Here is an 18809-nt window from a genome sequence, read left to right on the forward strand (position 1 = left end):
TAATAAAAGTTTTAAGGATTATTCGGGGCACCGCCCGGGTCCCTACATGTGACGAAGTATTTGAGGGCCTTTCACCCCCACTCCATGCCCCCAAAGACCTCCTGACCTCTCACCCCCACCCCACCCCCCCAAAGACCACCTGACCTCTCACCCCCCCCCAAAGACCTCTGGACCTCTCACCCTGCACCCCCCACCACCACCCCCTAAAGACTTTCTGCCCAGGCACACTGCGACCCTCTGACTCATAGTGGTACCCTCATGACAGTCAGTGTGGCCCACCATGGAGGGTGCCTGATACCTTCCAGCCCTTGCCCTCAGTGGGCCCTCGCCCTCAGTGGGGCCCTCGCCCTCAGTGGGGCCCTTGCCCTCAGTGGGGCCTTTGCCCTCAGTGAGCCCTCGCCCTCAGTGGGGCCCTCGCCCTCAGTGGGGCCCTCGCCCTCAGCGGACCCTCACCCCTGGGAGGATCCAGTGCCTGCGGATGAGGAGCAGCCCATTGCATGTGCTCACATTGTCATCACCTTTCCCTTCTCTCTCCTAGCTCCTAGCAGCTGCCCCGAGTTTTATTTGTGACAGTACAGACCGCAAGGCCTGGCAGCGGAGGTCACAGGTGGTTCACAGTGTTGCTCTAGCGAGTCAAGGTCCTGGAAATGCTCTCAACCCTTCTCAGGAGATCAGAATCGCCCCATTAGTAACTGACTATCACTGACAGCCTGGCTTCAAACACGGCCCCACGCCAGGCGGTTGGTAACAGGGCACCGATTGTGAGGTGATGTCATCCAGGCACTTCACCTGGCATTGTGGACCCTAACCAGCATTCTCATGGGGTGTAACAGGTGCTCAGTAAGTGTGTGCTGTTGCCTCTATTGGATTTCTGGTAGACATAAACTAACCTAAGCAATCCAGTGTTAAAAAACAAAACTAGGCAACCTTTCTCTAAAGCCAAAAGTGGACCCACATTTTAAAGAAAGTGAAATAGAAAAAAGAATATATAGCGCAGAAAGAAATGTATTTTAACAAATCTCTTAGATCAGAGCCATGGCAAATAGTAATTGGTCATCTGCAGAAGTTACCTCCTCGCATCCTACCTGCTGATCCACCTCCTTGCATCCTACCTGCTGATCCACCGGTAGCTGACTCACCTCCTCGCATCCTACCTGCTGATCCACCGGTAGTGGACTCACCTCGCATCCTACCTGCTGATACACCTCCTCGCATCCTACCTGCTGATACACCTCCTCGCATCCTACCTGCTGCACCTCCTCGCATCCTACCTGCTGATCCACCGGTAGTGGATTCACTACGAGTGTTGTCTCGAGGAAGCTCTTTCTGGGTGAGGATGAGCTAGGATCTCTGCCTTCAGTGTCTTCCAGGAACTTGAGGAGCCAAGACTAAAATTCTCATGAAGCAGGTGGCGAACTTTTCAAGAGAAGAAAGAAGCCTGTGCTCATCCAGGTTCCAGACGAGGAGTTGAGAGAGGAAGGTGCCCGGAAGCTCGGGTGGTCGGGGACACTGACAGGCAGAATCTCAGTAGAGGGAGGAGCAGCCGGGAAGAGCCGGAAAATGGCAGATGCGTTGGTTTGACTTCAGAGACACCGAGAATCGAAGCGATCTGTCCCTGCTGACCCCCTTCAGAGCTGTTTGCTTTTTGACAAGCTCCTCGGCCCCTGAAGTTCTGCCTCCGCACCTGATGGAATTGTATTTGCACCGAGCCTTCTTGATCCAGCAGCCATGGCCAGTGTGCTGAGAAAAACACTTTCTCTCCTGTTGTCCCCAGCTCCGTTTGGGGGGGCGGGATATCCCCTTTCATTCTCACAAAATGTCCTTATTTGGATGATGTATGTTGTTATCCCCAAATCGACCTGACCCCCCCGTAGGGAACAGAATAAGATCCAAGTCTCCTGAACAGAATGCTTCCTGGGCAGCATCTGTAGGCATCTGGGAACGCGAAGTGCTTACTGTTCCAGAGGAAAAACCAGGGAGCAGGACTCTTCCCTTTGTCTTGCCATATTCTGAATGGGTTGGAGAACACCAAATGGAAGGTCACAACACTCAATGACGTGCCCAGCTGGTGGTGGTCAGGGCACATGCCCGGGTTGCGGGCTCATCCCCAGTGTGGGGCATGCAGCTCAATCCCCAGTATGCGGTGTGCAGGAGGCAGCCGATCAGTGATTCTCTCTCTTCATTGATGTTTCTATCTCTCTTTCCCTCTCCCTTCTTCTCTGAAATCAATAAAAATATATTTTTTAAAAAAGAATCAACGAGGACTCCAATGAAAACCAACAGCATGAAAGTTCAGTAAATGAAACAGAATGTGTTAACCGATGTGGAAGGAAATTAAACAGTGAAATACATTAATGAATACAAGTCTCAACTTCAAAGGAATGGCGAGAAAGAATGTAATGCCTTACTGGACAGAATTCCCACAGAGACACGTGATGGGACCTAAACTTCACGGCCTGCTTCATAACAGCTGAACACAAATGACCAAAAACGAGCTGGGATGGCATTTATTTGAGCAGTTGAATGTGGATACAGCCTTCCAACAGGTGGAGCAATTTGACTCAGATCACAGCCACAGAGATGCCCCCCTTACTGTCAGGATAACGCGCCTGGTGCTGGGAACAGCGCAGATGGGCTGTGTGCGGGTGGAATGGACAGGCTGTTCTAGCCAGCTGACCTGAACCTACTTCTCTTCAAATGAGAGCAAACTGTAGCTCCAGCGCATTAGCCCTGTATCTCCTTTTTATGACTGTAATTTGTCAACAACATGCAAATGTTTTGCACTTCATTGGCATTTGACAGCTGCGATCTATGTGTCCAGACATCTATTTAGCATCTCCACCTGAACATCCTGAAAACAACTTGAACTTCACACATCCAAATTAAGCTTTGCCCTTACCCCTGCCCCTGCACCCACCTTGCCTGTCCCAGTCAGTGGCCCTCCATCCATACCAGGGGCTCAAGCTGGAACCTGGGGTTCATTTCTGCCGCCAACCCTGGCCTGTCACATCCAATCGATCGCCAATTTCCTCAGGTCTGCCTCCAAAAAGTAACACAAACTCTCTTCACCTTCATTGCTACCATGCACTTCTCTTGCTTAGATTAATGCAACAACCTAAACATTGAACCTTCCTGCCCAAATCCATTTACCAAACAGAAGCCAAAGTGAAATTTGGGGAAAAAAATAAAAAGGTAAATCATATTGCCTCACTCCCTACTTTATTTTTTTTAATTATAGATCCATCATCCCTGGCTGGTGTTGCTCAGTGGTTAGAGTTGACCCGTGCATCAAAGGGTCATGGGTTTGATTCCTGGTCAAGGGCATGTACCTGGGTTGCAGGTTCGATCCCCAGGCCTGGTCCAAGCACATGCAGAAGGCAACCAATCAGTGTGTTCCTCTCTCCCCCGCCCCTTCCTTCCACTCTCTCTAAAATCAATGGAACAATATTTTTGTTAATCCTTGTGTGAGGATTAACAAAAAACTTTTATTGAATCATCAGAAGATGCAGAGAATGTACGAACAGGCCCCGTACATCCCTTACCCAACTTCCCCTAATGTGAACCACTCCTCGGTTTCTTAGGTGGAGAGCACCCCAAATCCTTAACTTGACCTCCAAAGCCCTTGGGACCTGCCAGTGTCCCCACCACCCTCTGAGTTCCCTCACAGTGACCTTCTTGTTCTTTAACTGAGTAAGGACCTAGGCCTGCGTGGAGCTCGTCCTTCCACACCCTCTCTCACATCTCTGCTCCAGTAACTCTTGTTTATCCTTTAGGCATCAGCTTAGTTACCCCTGACTTAGTGGGCCTTCCTCACCCACTCATTCCACGGGAGGTCCCCCGGCACCCACTCCTCTTCAGCCAGAGCCCCTGCAATCTAGAACGTTTGTGCAATCAAGAATGTGTAACTTTTATGTCTGACACCTCTAGGCCCTACATACAGTATGGCGAGAGCTTTCTCTGTTTGATTGTCACCCACGCCCAGCCTGTTACCTGCACACCACAGGTGCTTCAGATTGAACCATGGAGCTGTCCAGTTCGTTCTGTTTCCATCAGGAAGGAACGAAACTGCATCTTCCTGGCACCCTCTGAATCCCAGCCTCTTCCCTCGCTCCCCTCCACACTCCAGCGTCCATGAGCCTGCCCTGCGCTCAACCCGGTTTGCCATTAGGGCACCTCATTTCTCCTTTGATTTTCCTTCAGTAACAGACTGGGACTAGTAACTTATTTCGCATACATTGAAACCTGGATAGAGCTTCTGTCCCATGCTCTAAGCTTTCTATAATAAAGACGGGGGGGGAAAAGCCATCTCTTAAAAAGAACTGGAAAATGATTATTTCTGGCAGAAAACTTGTCTCAGAGCTTATGCTTCAGAGTCACTCGTGAATGCGTAAGGCACTTGGGAAAGATCAGTGAAGTGTTCCCTTCACCCTCTCCACTATTTTGCCGAGAACTGGGTGAGGAAAGTTACTAGCCGAGGTGATGATTCAGGAAGGGAGAAATATGGGTGCTGTAACACACAACGCTTGAAAGAAGGAAATTGAGCAATTCATCTAGTTTACGCTGCGTCTTCCTTCAGGCTTCAATTATGAGTCACCTAAGCAGTTTTTTCTCTGCGATTTAGTTCCAGTGTTTATTTATTTTATTATTTTCAACAGTAAAAGAAAACAGTGTCCAAAAGCCAAAGTTTATTTAAAAGAAGAGCAGTAAAAAAATAAAATAAAATAGGCGGTCTTTGCTTTGGTATATGACATACCATTTTAACTTAATGCCATAAAGCTTTTTTAAAGTTATTGTTTAAAACTTTAACATATTCTCATCTGCTTTCTTGATGGATGATGAGCCGTCTCCATAACGTTTTTAATGATGTAAAATAACTGCAAATTAAATAGCGCCATCAAATTCAGGCATGAAAAATTGCGGTGCAGGTGGCCGCTGGTGCTCCGTGCCACAGTGTTAAGTGTGCGGAAACGTTGGTCATGCGGACAGATGGGAGAGTGAGGATCACAGGAAGTCATTGTCCAGCGCTGGTGGGATGCCGTGGCTCAGCCCAAGAGGGCCTTCTGGTGCCAGCGTCAGGTCCATCTGCTGGCGGAAGGCGGCCCTGCCCCGCGCCTCCGCTCAGTCCCATCCCTGCACTTGGCCGGCAGCCACCTGCGCGGCGTCCTCAGCAGGGACCGCCACCTGGAGGCACCACAGCAGAGTTGCTTGTTTTGTGCTTGTTTTTGCTTTTGTTTTTAAAATAATTTTCTCATATGTTGCACATCAATGGGCACCGTTTCCTTATCACAAAAGTCAGCGGGAAGTATTTGGAGGCAGGAGAGAACAAAGTCAGCAGGCTGCTGAAACATTGGCAGCCCTGGCCGGGGACACGCAGGCGCCGTGTTAGAGGTGTCTGTTGACCTTCCAGCCATATCGCGCCTTAAGGTTTCTGTTATTCCTGGAAAAGTCCGTCTGCAGTGCCTCCTGCGGAGATGCGTTGAGACTGAACTAATCACGCATGCCACCTTTTCTTGGGGGAGTTCAAAATACGTGTTCGTATATTTAGCCAAGCAGAGTCAGGAGTAGGGAGTTCGGTTCTTTTCAAGTATAGCTGCCAAAAAGGAAAGCATCTTGCTGAGCAATGGGGCCCTGGGGACGGTGGGGGCTGCCCTGCACCTGCCGGGTGCTCCTTGTAGTGGTGCCTGGGCTGCCCCCCCCCCAGAGCACAGAGAAGACGGGAGGGGTATGGGGGGAGGAGGAGGGACTCCTGGTCTCCACGGCCTCCTAAGGCTTTTCACCTCTTTCCACGCCTCGTTCTGCCCCCTAAGGTGTCCTCAGCAAGAGAGCACTCTGTGGATATTCTTTCCCCTCGTGACACTGGAATGCCCTGGCATTTGGCCCTTAATTCACAGGAATCCAGAGAAAAAAGAGGGGCAGTAACGCCATAAACTGTCCACTGGAGCCTGGACATGGCTGGCCAGCTCCCTCACCATCCCACTTAGGGTAGAAAGAGCAGTTTGGAAGCTGAGTCTTGAGGCGCTCACATAAACGAGCAGTGAACCTCTCCCAGGATGAAGACTTTCAGTGCCCAGGTCAACAGAGCTTATGTTTTCCTCCGTCAGTGTGGTTATGTCCCTGTGGGAATTATCCAAGTTCCTGTTGTTGATTTAGTCTCAGTTCCTGTGTCGCTCCTGTCAGGTTTCTTTCCGGCCTTTGCTGCGGTGTTTCTCCACAGAAACCCCTGTCCTTCTAAGGGGACCACTTCATTGTACAAGGGACCCATCGGACCTTTGAGAGGCTATAGCATCCCTGGCCCCAGGCATCAAAGGCCAATAGTGACCCCCCTTGCTGTTAAGACACAGAAACACCCCTACTCAACTCCAATAGCCTTGCTGTTTGGGCAAGAGGTGCTCCAGCTGAGAACTGCTGCTAGAGGCCTGGCCGCGGAGGCCCTGGCTCCACCTTGCAGTCTGGAGCGACCAATGCCTCTTTCCCCTGAGCACATCCCTCCTTGTCTTTGCAGCTTTGCTCAGATAGTAGTGAGAAGGCTTCCCGAATTTATTCATCCATTTGACAGTTCCTCATCAGATGTGCACTGAGCACCTGCCAGCCGTCCCAGGCCCTGACTGAGGAGCCCGTGGCCCAGCGGCCATGAGTTACCAGCACCCACATCCGCCCCCCCCCCCCTCATCTTCCACTTGCATGTTAATGCCCAGGTGTCTTCAAGTCCTCCCTGGACCTCTGCTCGGACTTCCTGCCTAGGGACTGGCTTCTCTAACACAGTGACTGTGCGTCCTGCCTTTGCTCTGATCCCTCCTGGAGCCTCCGGCAGTGGTCTCCATGTGCTGGGAATCCGGCCAGTGCTGGGCTGACCGAGTGATCCAAGACGTGTTTGTGTGTCGCCAAGGGTGGATTCAGTTCTGTGACAGGGTTCAGGTTTCTGCCAGGTCGTGTTTTTCTCATCTGAAGATGCTGTCTGTCTGTCTGCTATCCACATGGAATGAGGAATGGCATGGGAAACATTCCGGAGCCCCTGGTAAACAGTAAACGTGCCCTGTGTCCTGTACGCAGTGAAAACGGGCCATGTGCACTTCCTATTTCTTGTGCCCCCGAGTACGCCTTGGTCTCACAGGCCGTGCTGTGATCCCTCCCAATAATGACTTCGGAGACAGACGTAGAATGAGTGTGCCCCCTGCCTTCGGAGCTCAGCCACGGGGGGCACACGGACAAGCGAGGCTAAGCAGACAAAAGGCAGTGAGTACAAAATGGGGGAAATCTGATGGAGAAATGGAGGTCTTTAGCTTTGTTTTTCTTTTTTTGTTTTATAGAACATTTCAAACACATAAAAAGTCTAGAATAATATAATAATCCCCAGTGTGCTCATCACCTGGTTTCAGCAGTTACCCACCCAAGGACATTGTTTTATGTACATGTCCACCCACCCTCCCTTCCCTCCAAGTATATTGTTTCAAAGCAAATCCCAGATCCTGTAATGGTATCCATAAATATTTCAATATGAATCTCTAAAGATTCTTTTAAAATTGCCACAAAATCATTGCCTAAAAACAAATCCATATCTCATAATATCATATTTCCGTCAGTGTTCCAGGTTACAATTGTGGTGACTTTTTCAATAAATCAGAAAACTGGGTCAAAAGGTGTACCTTCATTGGGAGAGATGCCATAAAGGAACCAAAACAGATTTTTTTTTTCTTACAGGAAAGTAGAATAAAGCAACAGGGAATACAAATGAAATAGCTGGGGAGGGTTTGGGGGGGAGGGTCTCCTGAGACCTGTCCAACCTCACCAGCCTGGCACTTCCTGCCTCCCCACGCTCGCCCCCTGGTGGCAGGTGGGCACTGCAGGGGCTTCAGTTAACTCTACAGGAGCATTTACTGCATAACATGACAGAGCTCTTACTGTGTTGCCTGTAGTTTACTACTAATATTTGGCCACATGGCAAAAATGTGTGTGACACGGGTTTTTTTAAGTGCTGATTGACCACGTAATTTAGAAGTCAGAATATTAAATAAACATCTCTGCCCTTTCTTCCACCAGGCAGCCCAGGGAACCACGCTCCACGCTCTGTCTGACAGGTACGTTTTGTCATTTTTATGAACTATAAATTGCTTTATGAAACATCGAGCCCTATTTATTGTAGCATATAATTCATAATCGGATTTTGTCCCTCAAGTGTCTGGGAGCTGGGGTGTTAAACGTTTTGCATGCTTGGATTTGTCATGCCCATGTGGGTTTATTACGGCAAAAATCGCCTTGTTGTATTTCACAGGAAGTGTGGAGAGTCCCTTGTTGTTAGTGAAACAAGAGACAAGGAACTGGAGGAAAAGGCCTCAGCGCGCAGTAAATTCTGAACTTTGGAATTGGCTGCGATCTGAGCTCATTTTTCAGCAATAAGTACTTCATTTATTTTGAGATGTTTTCTTCAGACTTTTTCCATATCATTTCCCCGGGAGCTGTCTGCCTTTCAGTGAGATTCTCTCCTGAAATACTTTATGCATGTCACCCAATTCATGGTCCTGAGTGCCTGGCTCTTCGCGCCGCGCTTCGGTTGGTTTTCTGACTTGTATTATGAATGAGATCTACCAACCTAATCAACTGTCACTCAAACTGTGTCTCACATCTGGCTTTACTGTAGCAAAATAGTTGAATAGGATCTATAGTTACTTTTGAGAGCAGATCAGGCCCTTTTTTGTTGTTGGTTTTTTATTTTTTCACTTGCTAAGGTTCTGCGTGTGCGTGTGTGTGTGTGTGTGTGTGTGTGTGTGTGTGCGCGCGCATAAGTGTGTGTTTTAAAGCCCTAACCGGTTTGGCTCACTGGATAGAGCGTCGGCCTGGGGACTGAACGGTCCCAGGTTCGATTCCGGTCAAGGGCATGTACCTTGGTTGCAGACACATCCCCAGTAGGGGGTGTGCAGGAGGCAGCTGATAGATGCTTTTCTCTCATCGATGTTTCTAACTCTCTATCCCTCTCCCTTCCTCTCTGTAAAAAATCAATAAAATATATATTTTTAAAAAAAGAATTATCAGGAGGTAAAGATGTTTCTCTGCACATCTGAGGTTCTTACTGCATCAGAACAGCTGGCTGGTGGGCACCTCAGTGTTACCTAGTGGACTGTCACCACCTCCCTTCCTTACCAGTTCTTCTTGTGTGGAATGAGCAATAATTGACTATGTAACCAAGATCAGTTCAGCTTCTACAAGGGAAAGCCCGTCACTTGGGCACGTTGTCTGCGCACCCAGGTAAAAAGCACTTCCTCCTAGTGCCGGGCTGAGCCCGAGTATGTTTACTGCTGTTGAAAAGCCTGCCCCAGCTCGCGTGCTCCAAGGTGGCTGCTGCATCTCCTCAGCAGCTCCTTCCAGGACTCTCCCAGGAGCTGGGACTGCAGTGCTTCTGAGTCTGTGGGTAGAAGGAGGAGAGGCTCTGGATCGAAACACTTAAAATCTGGCCCATTCATTCCCTTTGGCTTCTTAGATGATTTCTTCAACCAAATGCCCTGAAAAGCAAGAGAAAGTCCTTGGTTCACAATATTGCTCCATTGCCAATGATTGCAGGGGTTTCTTTTGGGGGCATCGAAAATGTAAGATTAGATCGTGGTGATGGTTTCACCACCTTGTAACTATGCTACAAATCATGGGATTGCATCCTTTAAATGGGTAAGCTTTATGGTGATAAATTATCTATAACTAGAGGCCCGGCGTACAAAATTCATACATGGGTACAGTCCCTAGGCCTGGCCTGCAGTCAGGGCCATCTTCCCTGGCTGCCTGCAGCCAGCCCCGCCCCCCGCCACCACCCACTCCCCATTCGCCATCAGGAGATTGGAGCCTGCTGGCCAGGGGAAGAGACTGAGAGGTGGTCAGTGCGCCTCATAGTGACTGGTCCAGAGGTAGTTCTGGTAGTTCCGCCGTTGGGGTCAATTTGCATATTGCCCTTTTATTATATAGGATAGAGGCCTGGTGCATGGGTGGGGGCTGGCTGGCCTGCCCTGATGGGGGCTCTCAATTGGGGTGGGGGTCCCCGCTGGGGGGGCGGGGCTGACTAGGGCGAGGGGCCATGGTGGTTTGCAGACCGGCCTGGGCGAAGGGCTGGTAGTTCTGGTCTCTGGTCATTCTGGTCGTTCTGCCATTTTGGTCGCTGGGCTTTTATTATATGGGATAATAAAAGCATAATATGCTAATTAGACTGGATGACTTCCCGGACGAAGCTGGGGCTGCGAGGGAAGCCTGGGTCCCGGGTGCCAGAGGGAAGTCGGTGCCGGCAGCCGAGGGAAGGAAGGCCTACTCTTGCACAAATTCATGCATCAGGCCTCTAGTATTTCAATAAATGTCATTATGACCTCTGGTAGAAGGAATCAAACCTATTTTAGGAAAGTATGGGCTCCCTTTGAAGACCTGGTTGCAAGATACAATCAGAAATTAGGACTTATTCCCAGAAGACATGTGGCCCTGTCCTGGGTAGAAAGGTACATGGGTGATGAGCAGCGCTATTCCCTTTGACTTTGTTCTGAAATTCCCTCCAACCCTCCTGGTCAAGCCCCGTAGTTCATCAGCTAGTAAGTTAGCACCTGGGCCCCTGTTGATTGCATGACTAAGTGCAGAATAACACGAAAAGAAAACCATCCACTCCCTAAAGACAGGGGTTCCCGTTGTCACTACTCTTCTTACAAACTTCTCTATCTTCCCGTGGAGTAGAGCATTTCCCCCTTAAATATAATAGTTTTTCTGTTCAAACTTGGGGGGACTTGGCTCATTTCAAAGTAATGAGTTCCTCCGCCTGCTGGCCTAGCAGCGGGTTATCTGCAGCTACCTGCTCTGTGCTGCTCCTGTCCTGTGTTCCCGGCTCGGGCCACACGTGTAATTTCCATAAGTGAGAACCATCTGTAACCATTTGGAGATGCCATCGGAAACCCTCCTTCCAAATAAGGACTTAGAACACCTACTGAATTCATTGGACTCACATTTTCTGGGGTCTTAAATTAGAGACTCAGAGACAGAAGTCATTTCCTACCACCTTACCTAATCGGGAGGAAGCCAGTAATTTCTAGGAAATAGTCGGCATGACTCCTCGTGACAGCCTAACAGTCTGCCTGTCAGAGGAACCCCTCGGGTGGGGATGGAACTGAGTAAAGATTCGCCCCAGGTTCTGACCTTCCCGAGGTGGAGATCTAACCCAGTATCACTGGCTACCCATCGCCTGGCACTCACCTAGTGCACATTCATTTACACAGACTATTCTAGTTTCTAAACTATCATTTTTCAGCATGTTAACCATCTCTTCATATAAAATTCCATATGTGGCAGCACTTTCGTTTTTATCCCAGAAAAACAGAACACGGTTTAGACCTTAAGGGGTGCGTTCTGAGTTCTGCACGTCGAGTTGAACAGGGTGGCGCAGGCCGGCCCAGGTCATGGTGCACGGCTCCGCGGGGCCCGTCCCGCTTCCATGTGGCCGCACAACCCCCTGGAGTGCCCAGGCCCAAGGACGTTTGGTGCGGGGCTTAGCGCTGTTTTGTTTCAAGACGTGCAACTTGATGATGAAGTGGGTTTGGTCGGCAGGGTTTGGGGATGTGGGTTTACAGTGCAGGAAGCCTGCTGTTGTTCTCTGCTCCAGGGCAGGAAGCCTGCCTCCAAGGCGTTGAGGCGGGACCTGATAGGCCAGTGACGGTGCAAAGGGATGGCATTTCTCTGTCCTTGGTGAGGACCGTAGAAGGCTCATCCCTGTGAGGTGTCAGAGGGGAGAGACTATCCAAGCATCTTTTGAAGGCCAGTCTTGCCTGTCTTTTCACTTCTCCGGTCTCCTGTTTTAAGTAGGCATTCTGGGAGAACTCGGGTGTCTGGTAGCTCATATTGTATGCTTTAAAGTGTGTGAGTCCATGGTAACCAAAGCACAACCCTGATAAATTAAAACTATGAAATGTTTCATTACCTAAATTTAAAACTTATCTGCGGTCAATCCCAGAGAAAACCTTTGGCCTTGCTTTGTTTGGCCTGAGCGATGAGCTTCATTTACGGTTCAGCCGGAACAGCCAGTGTGTCCGCAGATGATCACGGATCACAGTCACAAAGCAAATCTGACTTCCCCCAACTTACGCCTGCCACCCGCACGACGGGAAGGGCCACGTGTAGGTGGGGTGGCCTGTTTTTCATTCTTCTCTAGCATCAACTGTAGAGTGTTTCATCTGTTATACGATGCTGGGTGTCCGCTATACCAAAGGCGCGGTGGTGCCTCAAGTAATGAAAAACATCAGGAGGCCAGGGCCGGAAGAGGGGGCAAAGCCTCAGTATGGTAGACAAGCCAATTACAAGGAAACCTCAACTTGCAAAACGACACAGTGCTTTCCACCTACTCCTGGTAGTGTGTGCCTCTCAGGCGTCTTTTGTTCTTAGGGATTTTGTGTCAGTGGGCAGAGAGGGGCAAGGAGAACCAAGATAAATGGGCCGGAGGCTTGCTTGTCCAGGTGAGCCCGGGGTGGACGCACTGCGCGGGAAAGCGTGCTCCGCGGGAATGTGGAAACAGGCAAAGTGCCGGAGGAGAAGGAAGGATGTGTACGCAGCACACGACGTCCTCTCGGTGATTCACTTCCCCTCGAAGTAGTAAATAGCAGATAACTGTGATGGAAAAGAAGGGTCCTGTGATTTATCAAGCCGAGCAGCTGTGCATTTGCAGGAGGCGGAGGTCCATCTTGAAGCCTGGGCAGGAGCGGGAGGCACGCGAGGACTCGGTGTCAATCACCCGGCGCCTCCGTGGTCCCGGGGGCAGGCCTCGAGCTCCGCAGCGGTGCTTTATGGCCGCTGATCAGGAATTCATATTTGCTGCGAAACCTCAAGCATCATTTGCAGTAACTTGGGCTTTATAAAAACGGAGCCTAATTTCATCTGAATAAATCATGTTCATCTACAGATATGAGAAGCTGGGAAAAATGGTGCTCAACTTAAGAAAAAAAGGAGGGGGTGGGGGGGAATGAACAAGAAAGCCAACGTGAAAACAGTTGCTGAAGCGCTGGCAGTTGGAGGGCACGCGCGGCCCTGGTGAAATCGTGCATGTAATCATCTTCTGAAATGTCAGCCTGCCACGGCAGAGATGCCTGCGTGTTTATAGCCTTGGAGACGCATCACCAGACTGTGCCCTGTCAGCCCATCTGGCAATATTTCAGCTCCAGGATCCATTTATATTGAAATCCAAACAACTACCATTGATTTATTCATTTATGCCACAAGTATTTATTGAGCGCATCCCGGGAACCCAGCGGCGCCGTGGGGTGCAGGGCTGCGGGGCGACCAGGAGCGGCCACGCACCCCTCGGGGCTTCGTCGTCCAGAGGGCTGCTGGCTCCCGCATGTGCTGCTCTCAGTTGAGCTTCCTCGAGTCAATCTCGCCCATCGAATGCCCTCTCCCCATTAGGAGAAGATGATGAAATTAAGTGAGGAATCGCATCAAGTGACGAGGTTTTACCTCCCTGTGAGTCTGTCTGCATCTAAAAGCAGGACTGGACGTGTCCCCGAAGCAGGGCAGGGAGGACTTTTAAGAATTTCTACATTTTGAACCTGGAAGATGCCCAGGAGGCACACTGGAGGGAGGGTGTCAACCCTGAGACCCACAGTCTCTAGTCTCCAGTGCCAGGGACTCTGTAATGACATTCTTCTGGGATGCCGGGTAAATAACAGCTTCCTGCAGCGCTCACAGCCCTGTCACATGGACAGCCACCCTGTGAGGTAGGAAGGACTCACTTGACCGGCAAGAAGACTGACCTCAGAAGGTGATGGGATTCAGCCAAGGCCACAGGCAGCGAGCGGCAGAGCTGGGACGGGCCTCCAGGCCCCTGTCCGTCTTCACTCAGCCACAAGCAGGCTGGGGTGGGTTCGGGGGCAGGCGACGCAGGCCACGCATATTCTGACAAAGACTTGACTCAGTGTGCACTAAAACTGTCTTCGTTTCCACTAATAATTATAATCATCGTAACATTTCATTCATAACTAAGGTGATCTTTTTATCCCTAGCACCTCGCACAGTGCCTGGCAATTAGGAAACACAGTAAGTTATTTGATGAATGGAAGAGAACAATGAAACATGAATGAAGGTTTTGTGGTTAAAAATGGTGACTTTGGACTTAAATAGGAAACACTTTCCTGAACCTGGCTGTTCCCATGGCAGCAGACCACCTCAGGAGGCAGAGTCCGGGGCCAGGGCTCATCCCTGAGGGTCCAAGCAGGCCCTGCCTATAGATGCCATAGAATTGAGACGCACTGTTCACTGCCACACACACCTGTCAGAATGGCTGTCATCAGTAAATCCACAGACAGCAAGTGCTGTGAGGATGTGGAGGAAAGGGAACCTCGTGCACTGCTGGTGCAGCCACTGTGGAAAGCCGTATGGAGTTACCTCAAAAAATTAAAAATGGAACTGCCTTATGACCCAGCAATCCCGCTTCTGGGAATTTATCCAAAGAAACCCAAAACACTAATTGAAAGAATAGGTACAGCCCTATGTTCATTGCAGCATTAATTACAATAGCCAAGATTTGGAAGCAACCCAAGTTCCCATCAGTAGATGAGTGGATAAAAAAAGCTGTGGTACAGCTACACAGTGGAATATTTCTCAGCTGTAAAAAAGAAGGAAATCTTACCTTTTGCAACAGCATGGATGGACCTGGAGAACATTATGCTAAGTGAAATAAGCCAGACAGAGAAAGACAAGTACTATAGGATTTCACTCATGTGTGGAATCTAATTAACAAAATGAACTAATAAGCAAAGTAAAGACACACGCATAGATAGAGAGTAGGCTGACAGCGGTCGGGGGGAGGTGGCTAGGAGGGGGTAGAGGGATTGAGAAAAAAAGAAAGAAAAAAGAAAAAAACTCATGGACATGGACGACAATGTGGTGATTGACAGGAGGGGGGGGGGAAGTACCGAAGGAATGAGGTGATAAATGGTGATGGATGGAGACTTGGGGTGATGGACACACGATACAGTGTACAGATGATGTATTGTAGAATTGTGCACCTGAAACCTGTGTAATTTGTTAACCAGTGTCACCCCAATAAATTCAATTTAAAAAATTAGTCCAAAAGTAGGTAAGAAAGTCTTTTTTAAAAATGTCAAAGGATTGAAAGTCTTTTTTAAAAAAGTCAAAGGATTGAAATTAGAGTGGATTAAATTAGGAATTATAATAGAAGAGAACACATGATGCCATCGAGAGCTCTCTGCACCAAGAGGGAGTGAAGGCCATGACCTCCAGTCCCTCCCCTCCTCATGCTTCACCCTGTCCAAGGACTTAAAATGCCCCCCATTTTTCTTTGAATATATGTTTATTGATTTCAGAGAGGAAGGGAGAGGGAGGGAGAGGTAGAAACATCAGTGATGAGAGAGAATCATTGGCTGCTTCTGCACGCCCCTCATTGGGGATCTAGCCCACAACCCGGGCACATGCCTGGACTGGGAATCAAACAGTGACCTCCTGGTTCATAGTTCAACACTCAGCCACTGAGCCACGCCAACTGGGCAAACTGCCTCCTTCTTATTACCACCAATTATTTGTAACTAGAGGCCCGGTGCACAGATTCGTGCACTGGTGGGGTCACTCAGGTTGGCCTGGGGGGATCAGGCCAAAACCAGCTCTCTGACATCCCCCAAGGGGTCCCAGAGTGCGAGAGGGTGGTTCTCGGGTGACGCACCCTGGAATTGGGCTCCCTCCTATCTAGGTTTGGGGTGTGAGTGAAGCAGATTTAGTGCCGACAGTGCCCCAGCAGCAACCTAACCCACCACCAGTTCCACAAGGAAACAGACTCCTTCCTCTACTGGTCGCAGCATCTGCCCCCTGGTGGTCATTGCAAATCATAGCGACCAGGTGAACAGTCAGATGGTCGCTTAGGCTTTTATATATATAGATTCTTTCTGTCCTCTCTGACATTCATTTGATGCAGGTTCAGTTCTGAGCTCCTCCACTTGGCGAGGCATTGTGCTGGTCTCCACGGAAGACACACACATTCCTTACGATGGAGACCACTTTGCAGGAGCTGACAGTAGCCGAGGACATGTAGATGTCCGCATAACCACTGTGTATTAAACGTGGACATGTGCATACAGCCCTAAGTCTACTACAGCAGCCGTGTGTGGGCGCTACGCTGAGCATTTCATGCACATGACTCCCTTTAATCCTCACACCACCCTCTCAGCTAGGAAGGAGAGATTAGCATGAGGACCTGAGAGATGACATTTTCAATGAAGTTTCATTTCATTTACCAAATACTCTCCCTAAAATCCCAGGGAGTCTGGTTTCCAGGGATACATAACTTAGCCAAAGCCTCCGAACTGGTCTGTCTGACTCTGTCAGTTCTCTTAGCTGCTTCAGTAACACCACACACACACACACACACACACACACACACACACACACACACGTAAATTAATAGGAAGAGTGTCACCAGGGGGTACAGGGGTAACACTGAAGTATTCAGAGCACAGAGGAAGGGGAGGGGCCTTTGAGGTGGCATGTGAAGGACAAGTGGCATCAGGACAGGCCACCCAGGATGGAGAAGGGGAGGGCCAGCCTTCTCTGCAGAAAGAATGGCCTGAGCAAGGCCAGGCTGAGGCATGAGCAAGGAGCAGCAGCCCCCACCCGAGGTGTGGGCCCCGCAGGCTCTCGGCAGCCACCAGGCAAGGCTCTGGGGTGGGAGTGCCTATCACTCCACAGCACTTCCTCAAGCCTGCGGTCCAGCCTCATCTTCCACAGAAACCGTGAATAACCAACGTGCCCCACTCCCACAGCTCCTATTCCATCAGCACAGCGTGTACCCGCTGACACGGGCGTGCTTCTGCCCTCTGCTTCCTTATGCGTTTATGTCTGTTCTCAACAACGAGTAGAGGACAGGATCCACACCTTGAATGGCAGGGCGCCCTGCCTACAAAGCGGCTGCTCATTAATGACTTACCCAACGCCTTTCCAACAAGAAAGACCAAGAATGCCCCTCATCTCTGCTTTCCTGGGAAGGAGGGGAAATACCAACTGCAGCCTGACGTCAAGGAGCAAGCAAGGGGGTCTGAATCCTTACACTTGGGTTGGAACTTGCTTTGGGCCAAGGAGTCACCGTCTGAGTCTGAACTTTCCTAGTTGTATAAATAGGAGGATAAGAGTGTCCCCTTGTTAGGTTTCTGGGCAGATTAAACAAGGTGGTGAGTAGAAGGGCTCTGTCAATCTAGCAATCACTCTGTTGCCCACTAGGCAAAGTCTCTCCCCAACGTACCATGAGACTCTCTTCCAGTCCGACCAAGAGGCTTAAAAACCAAAGGAAGAAAAGTATTAGTGTGGGGTTCAGATGTGGAAACATGAATAACTAATTGTATGGGGCATGTTTTTTGTTTGTTAGTTTGTGTCTTTAAATTTTTTTTTAATCCTCACCCGAGGATATTTTTCTATAGATTTTTAGAGAGAGTACAAGAGAGAGAGAAAGAGAGAAACATTGATGTGAGAGAAACCCATTGATTGATTGCCTCCTGCACAAGCTCCGACCAGGGCCCGGGCCAGGGAGGAGCCTGCAACTGAGGTACATGCCCTTGACCGGAATCGAACCCAGGACGGTTCAGTCTGCATGCCGACGCTCTATCCACTCAGCCAAACCAGCTAGGACTGTATGGGGCATGTTTTTACGCTGACATTATAGGAAAACGATATCAACGTATCCCAAGAATTGTCCCTCGCTGTTGTCATTCTGCCCCTACTTTGGGGCAGGTTGTCATCCAGCCTGTTCTCCCCTGAGCCACTGGTGGGTCTTGGGATCCTCGGGAGGCTCACGCTCCTCACCTGCAGCTGATCCAGCTAATCGCCAAAGAACTGTTTTCATTTTATTATTTCAAAGCAAATAATCACATTTCCAAAGCCAACACGATCTCTCAGATAACATGGGGATCTCAGGTGGAGATCTGTTTGGGGACTATGATAAGAGAGAAAACACTGAATGGCCACATGTCCTCTAAGGCCGACAGGCCTGGCCATGCTCACCAAGGTGGCCCCCTTGCCTCGCAGCCCTCCCAAGAGGCTGTAAGTGTTCCTGCCCCACCTTGGGCGGCTGTTAGCTTAACAGGCCACATTACCATCTGAAATGCAGGCTATCAGGTCTGAAAATCCGCTTTTAAAACCCCCTGCACTAATTTCCACACTACAACTGAATAGCTCCTGAGAAGCCATTGAGTTCTATCAGGTAAATAACACACATTTTAAAAGCTCCCAAACTTGTATTTTACAAATAGAACAGGACAGCCTGGAAGAAACTGTTCAGCCTTTTTGAGTAAATGAGTTGTATGAAGCCACTGATTGCCCTTTGGGATGGTTTAGTGGGTTTGGGGAAGTCCAGGAATGAGGGGAACCTGATGCCTGGGTATAAGGAGCAGCAGGAGGGCCGGCGGCGGGAGGGGGGGGGATGGGGAGTAGGTTTAACCCTGTGACCAGAGCCCACAGCTGCTTCAGGAACAGCTGGACGACTCAGCATGGCCTTAAGAGGGTTTGATCTCTTTAAAAAAAGAAAGATAATGTGAATGGCTGCACAACAGTGTGAATGTACTTAATGCCACTTGAGAATGGTTAAAATGATGCATTTTATATGATATATACAGGGTGTCCCCAAAAAAGTGTATACACACTTTGAATAATTATTTATTCCAATGGGTTAAATCTGAAAAGAAACATCCGTTGAGCTATCAGCTGTTATTGTGTATACATTTTTTGGGACACCCTGTCTATATGAAACCACTATCAAAAGTTTAAAAAAACACAATGTACGTCTCTGCACATCCTAATATTCCAGACACCCCCTC

General features: G+C 49.4%; 1 protein-coding gene across 1 annotated transcript in view; it reads left to right on the forward strand.

Moving 5' to 3' along the window:
- AFF3 (AF4/FMR2 family member 3) overlaps positions 1 to 18809 on the forward strand; it is a 401836-nt gene that overhangs the window by 302672 nt on the left and 80355 nt on the right. Inside the window, 1 exon segment of the mRNA XM_023761471.1 lies at positions 8038 to 8075. Coding sequence (XP_023617239.1) covers positions 8038 to 8075 — 38 coding nt within the window.

This window comes from Myotis lucifugus, unplaced genomic scaffold (assembly GCF_000147115.1).
Source record: "Myotis lucifugus unplaced genomic scaffold, Myoluc2.0 scaffold_210, whole genome shotgun sequence".
In the NCBI taxonomy this organism is placed as follows: Eukaryota; Metazoa; Chordata; class Mammalia; order Chiroptera; family Vespertilionidae; genus Myotis; species Myotis lucifugus.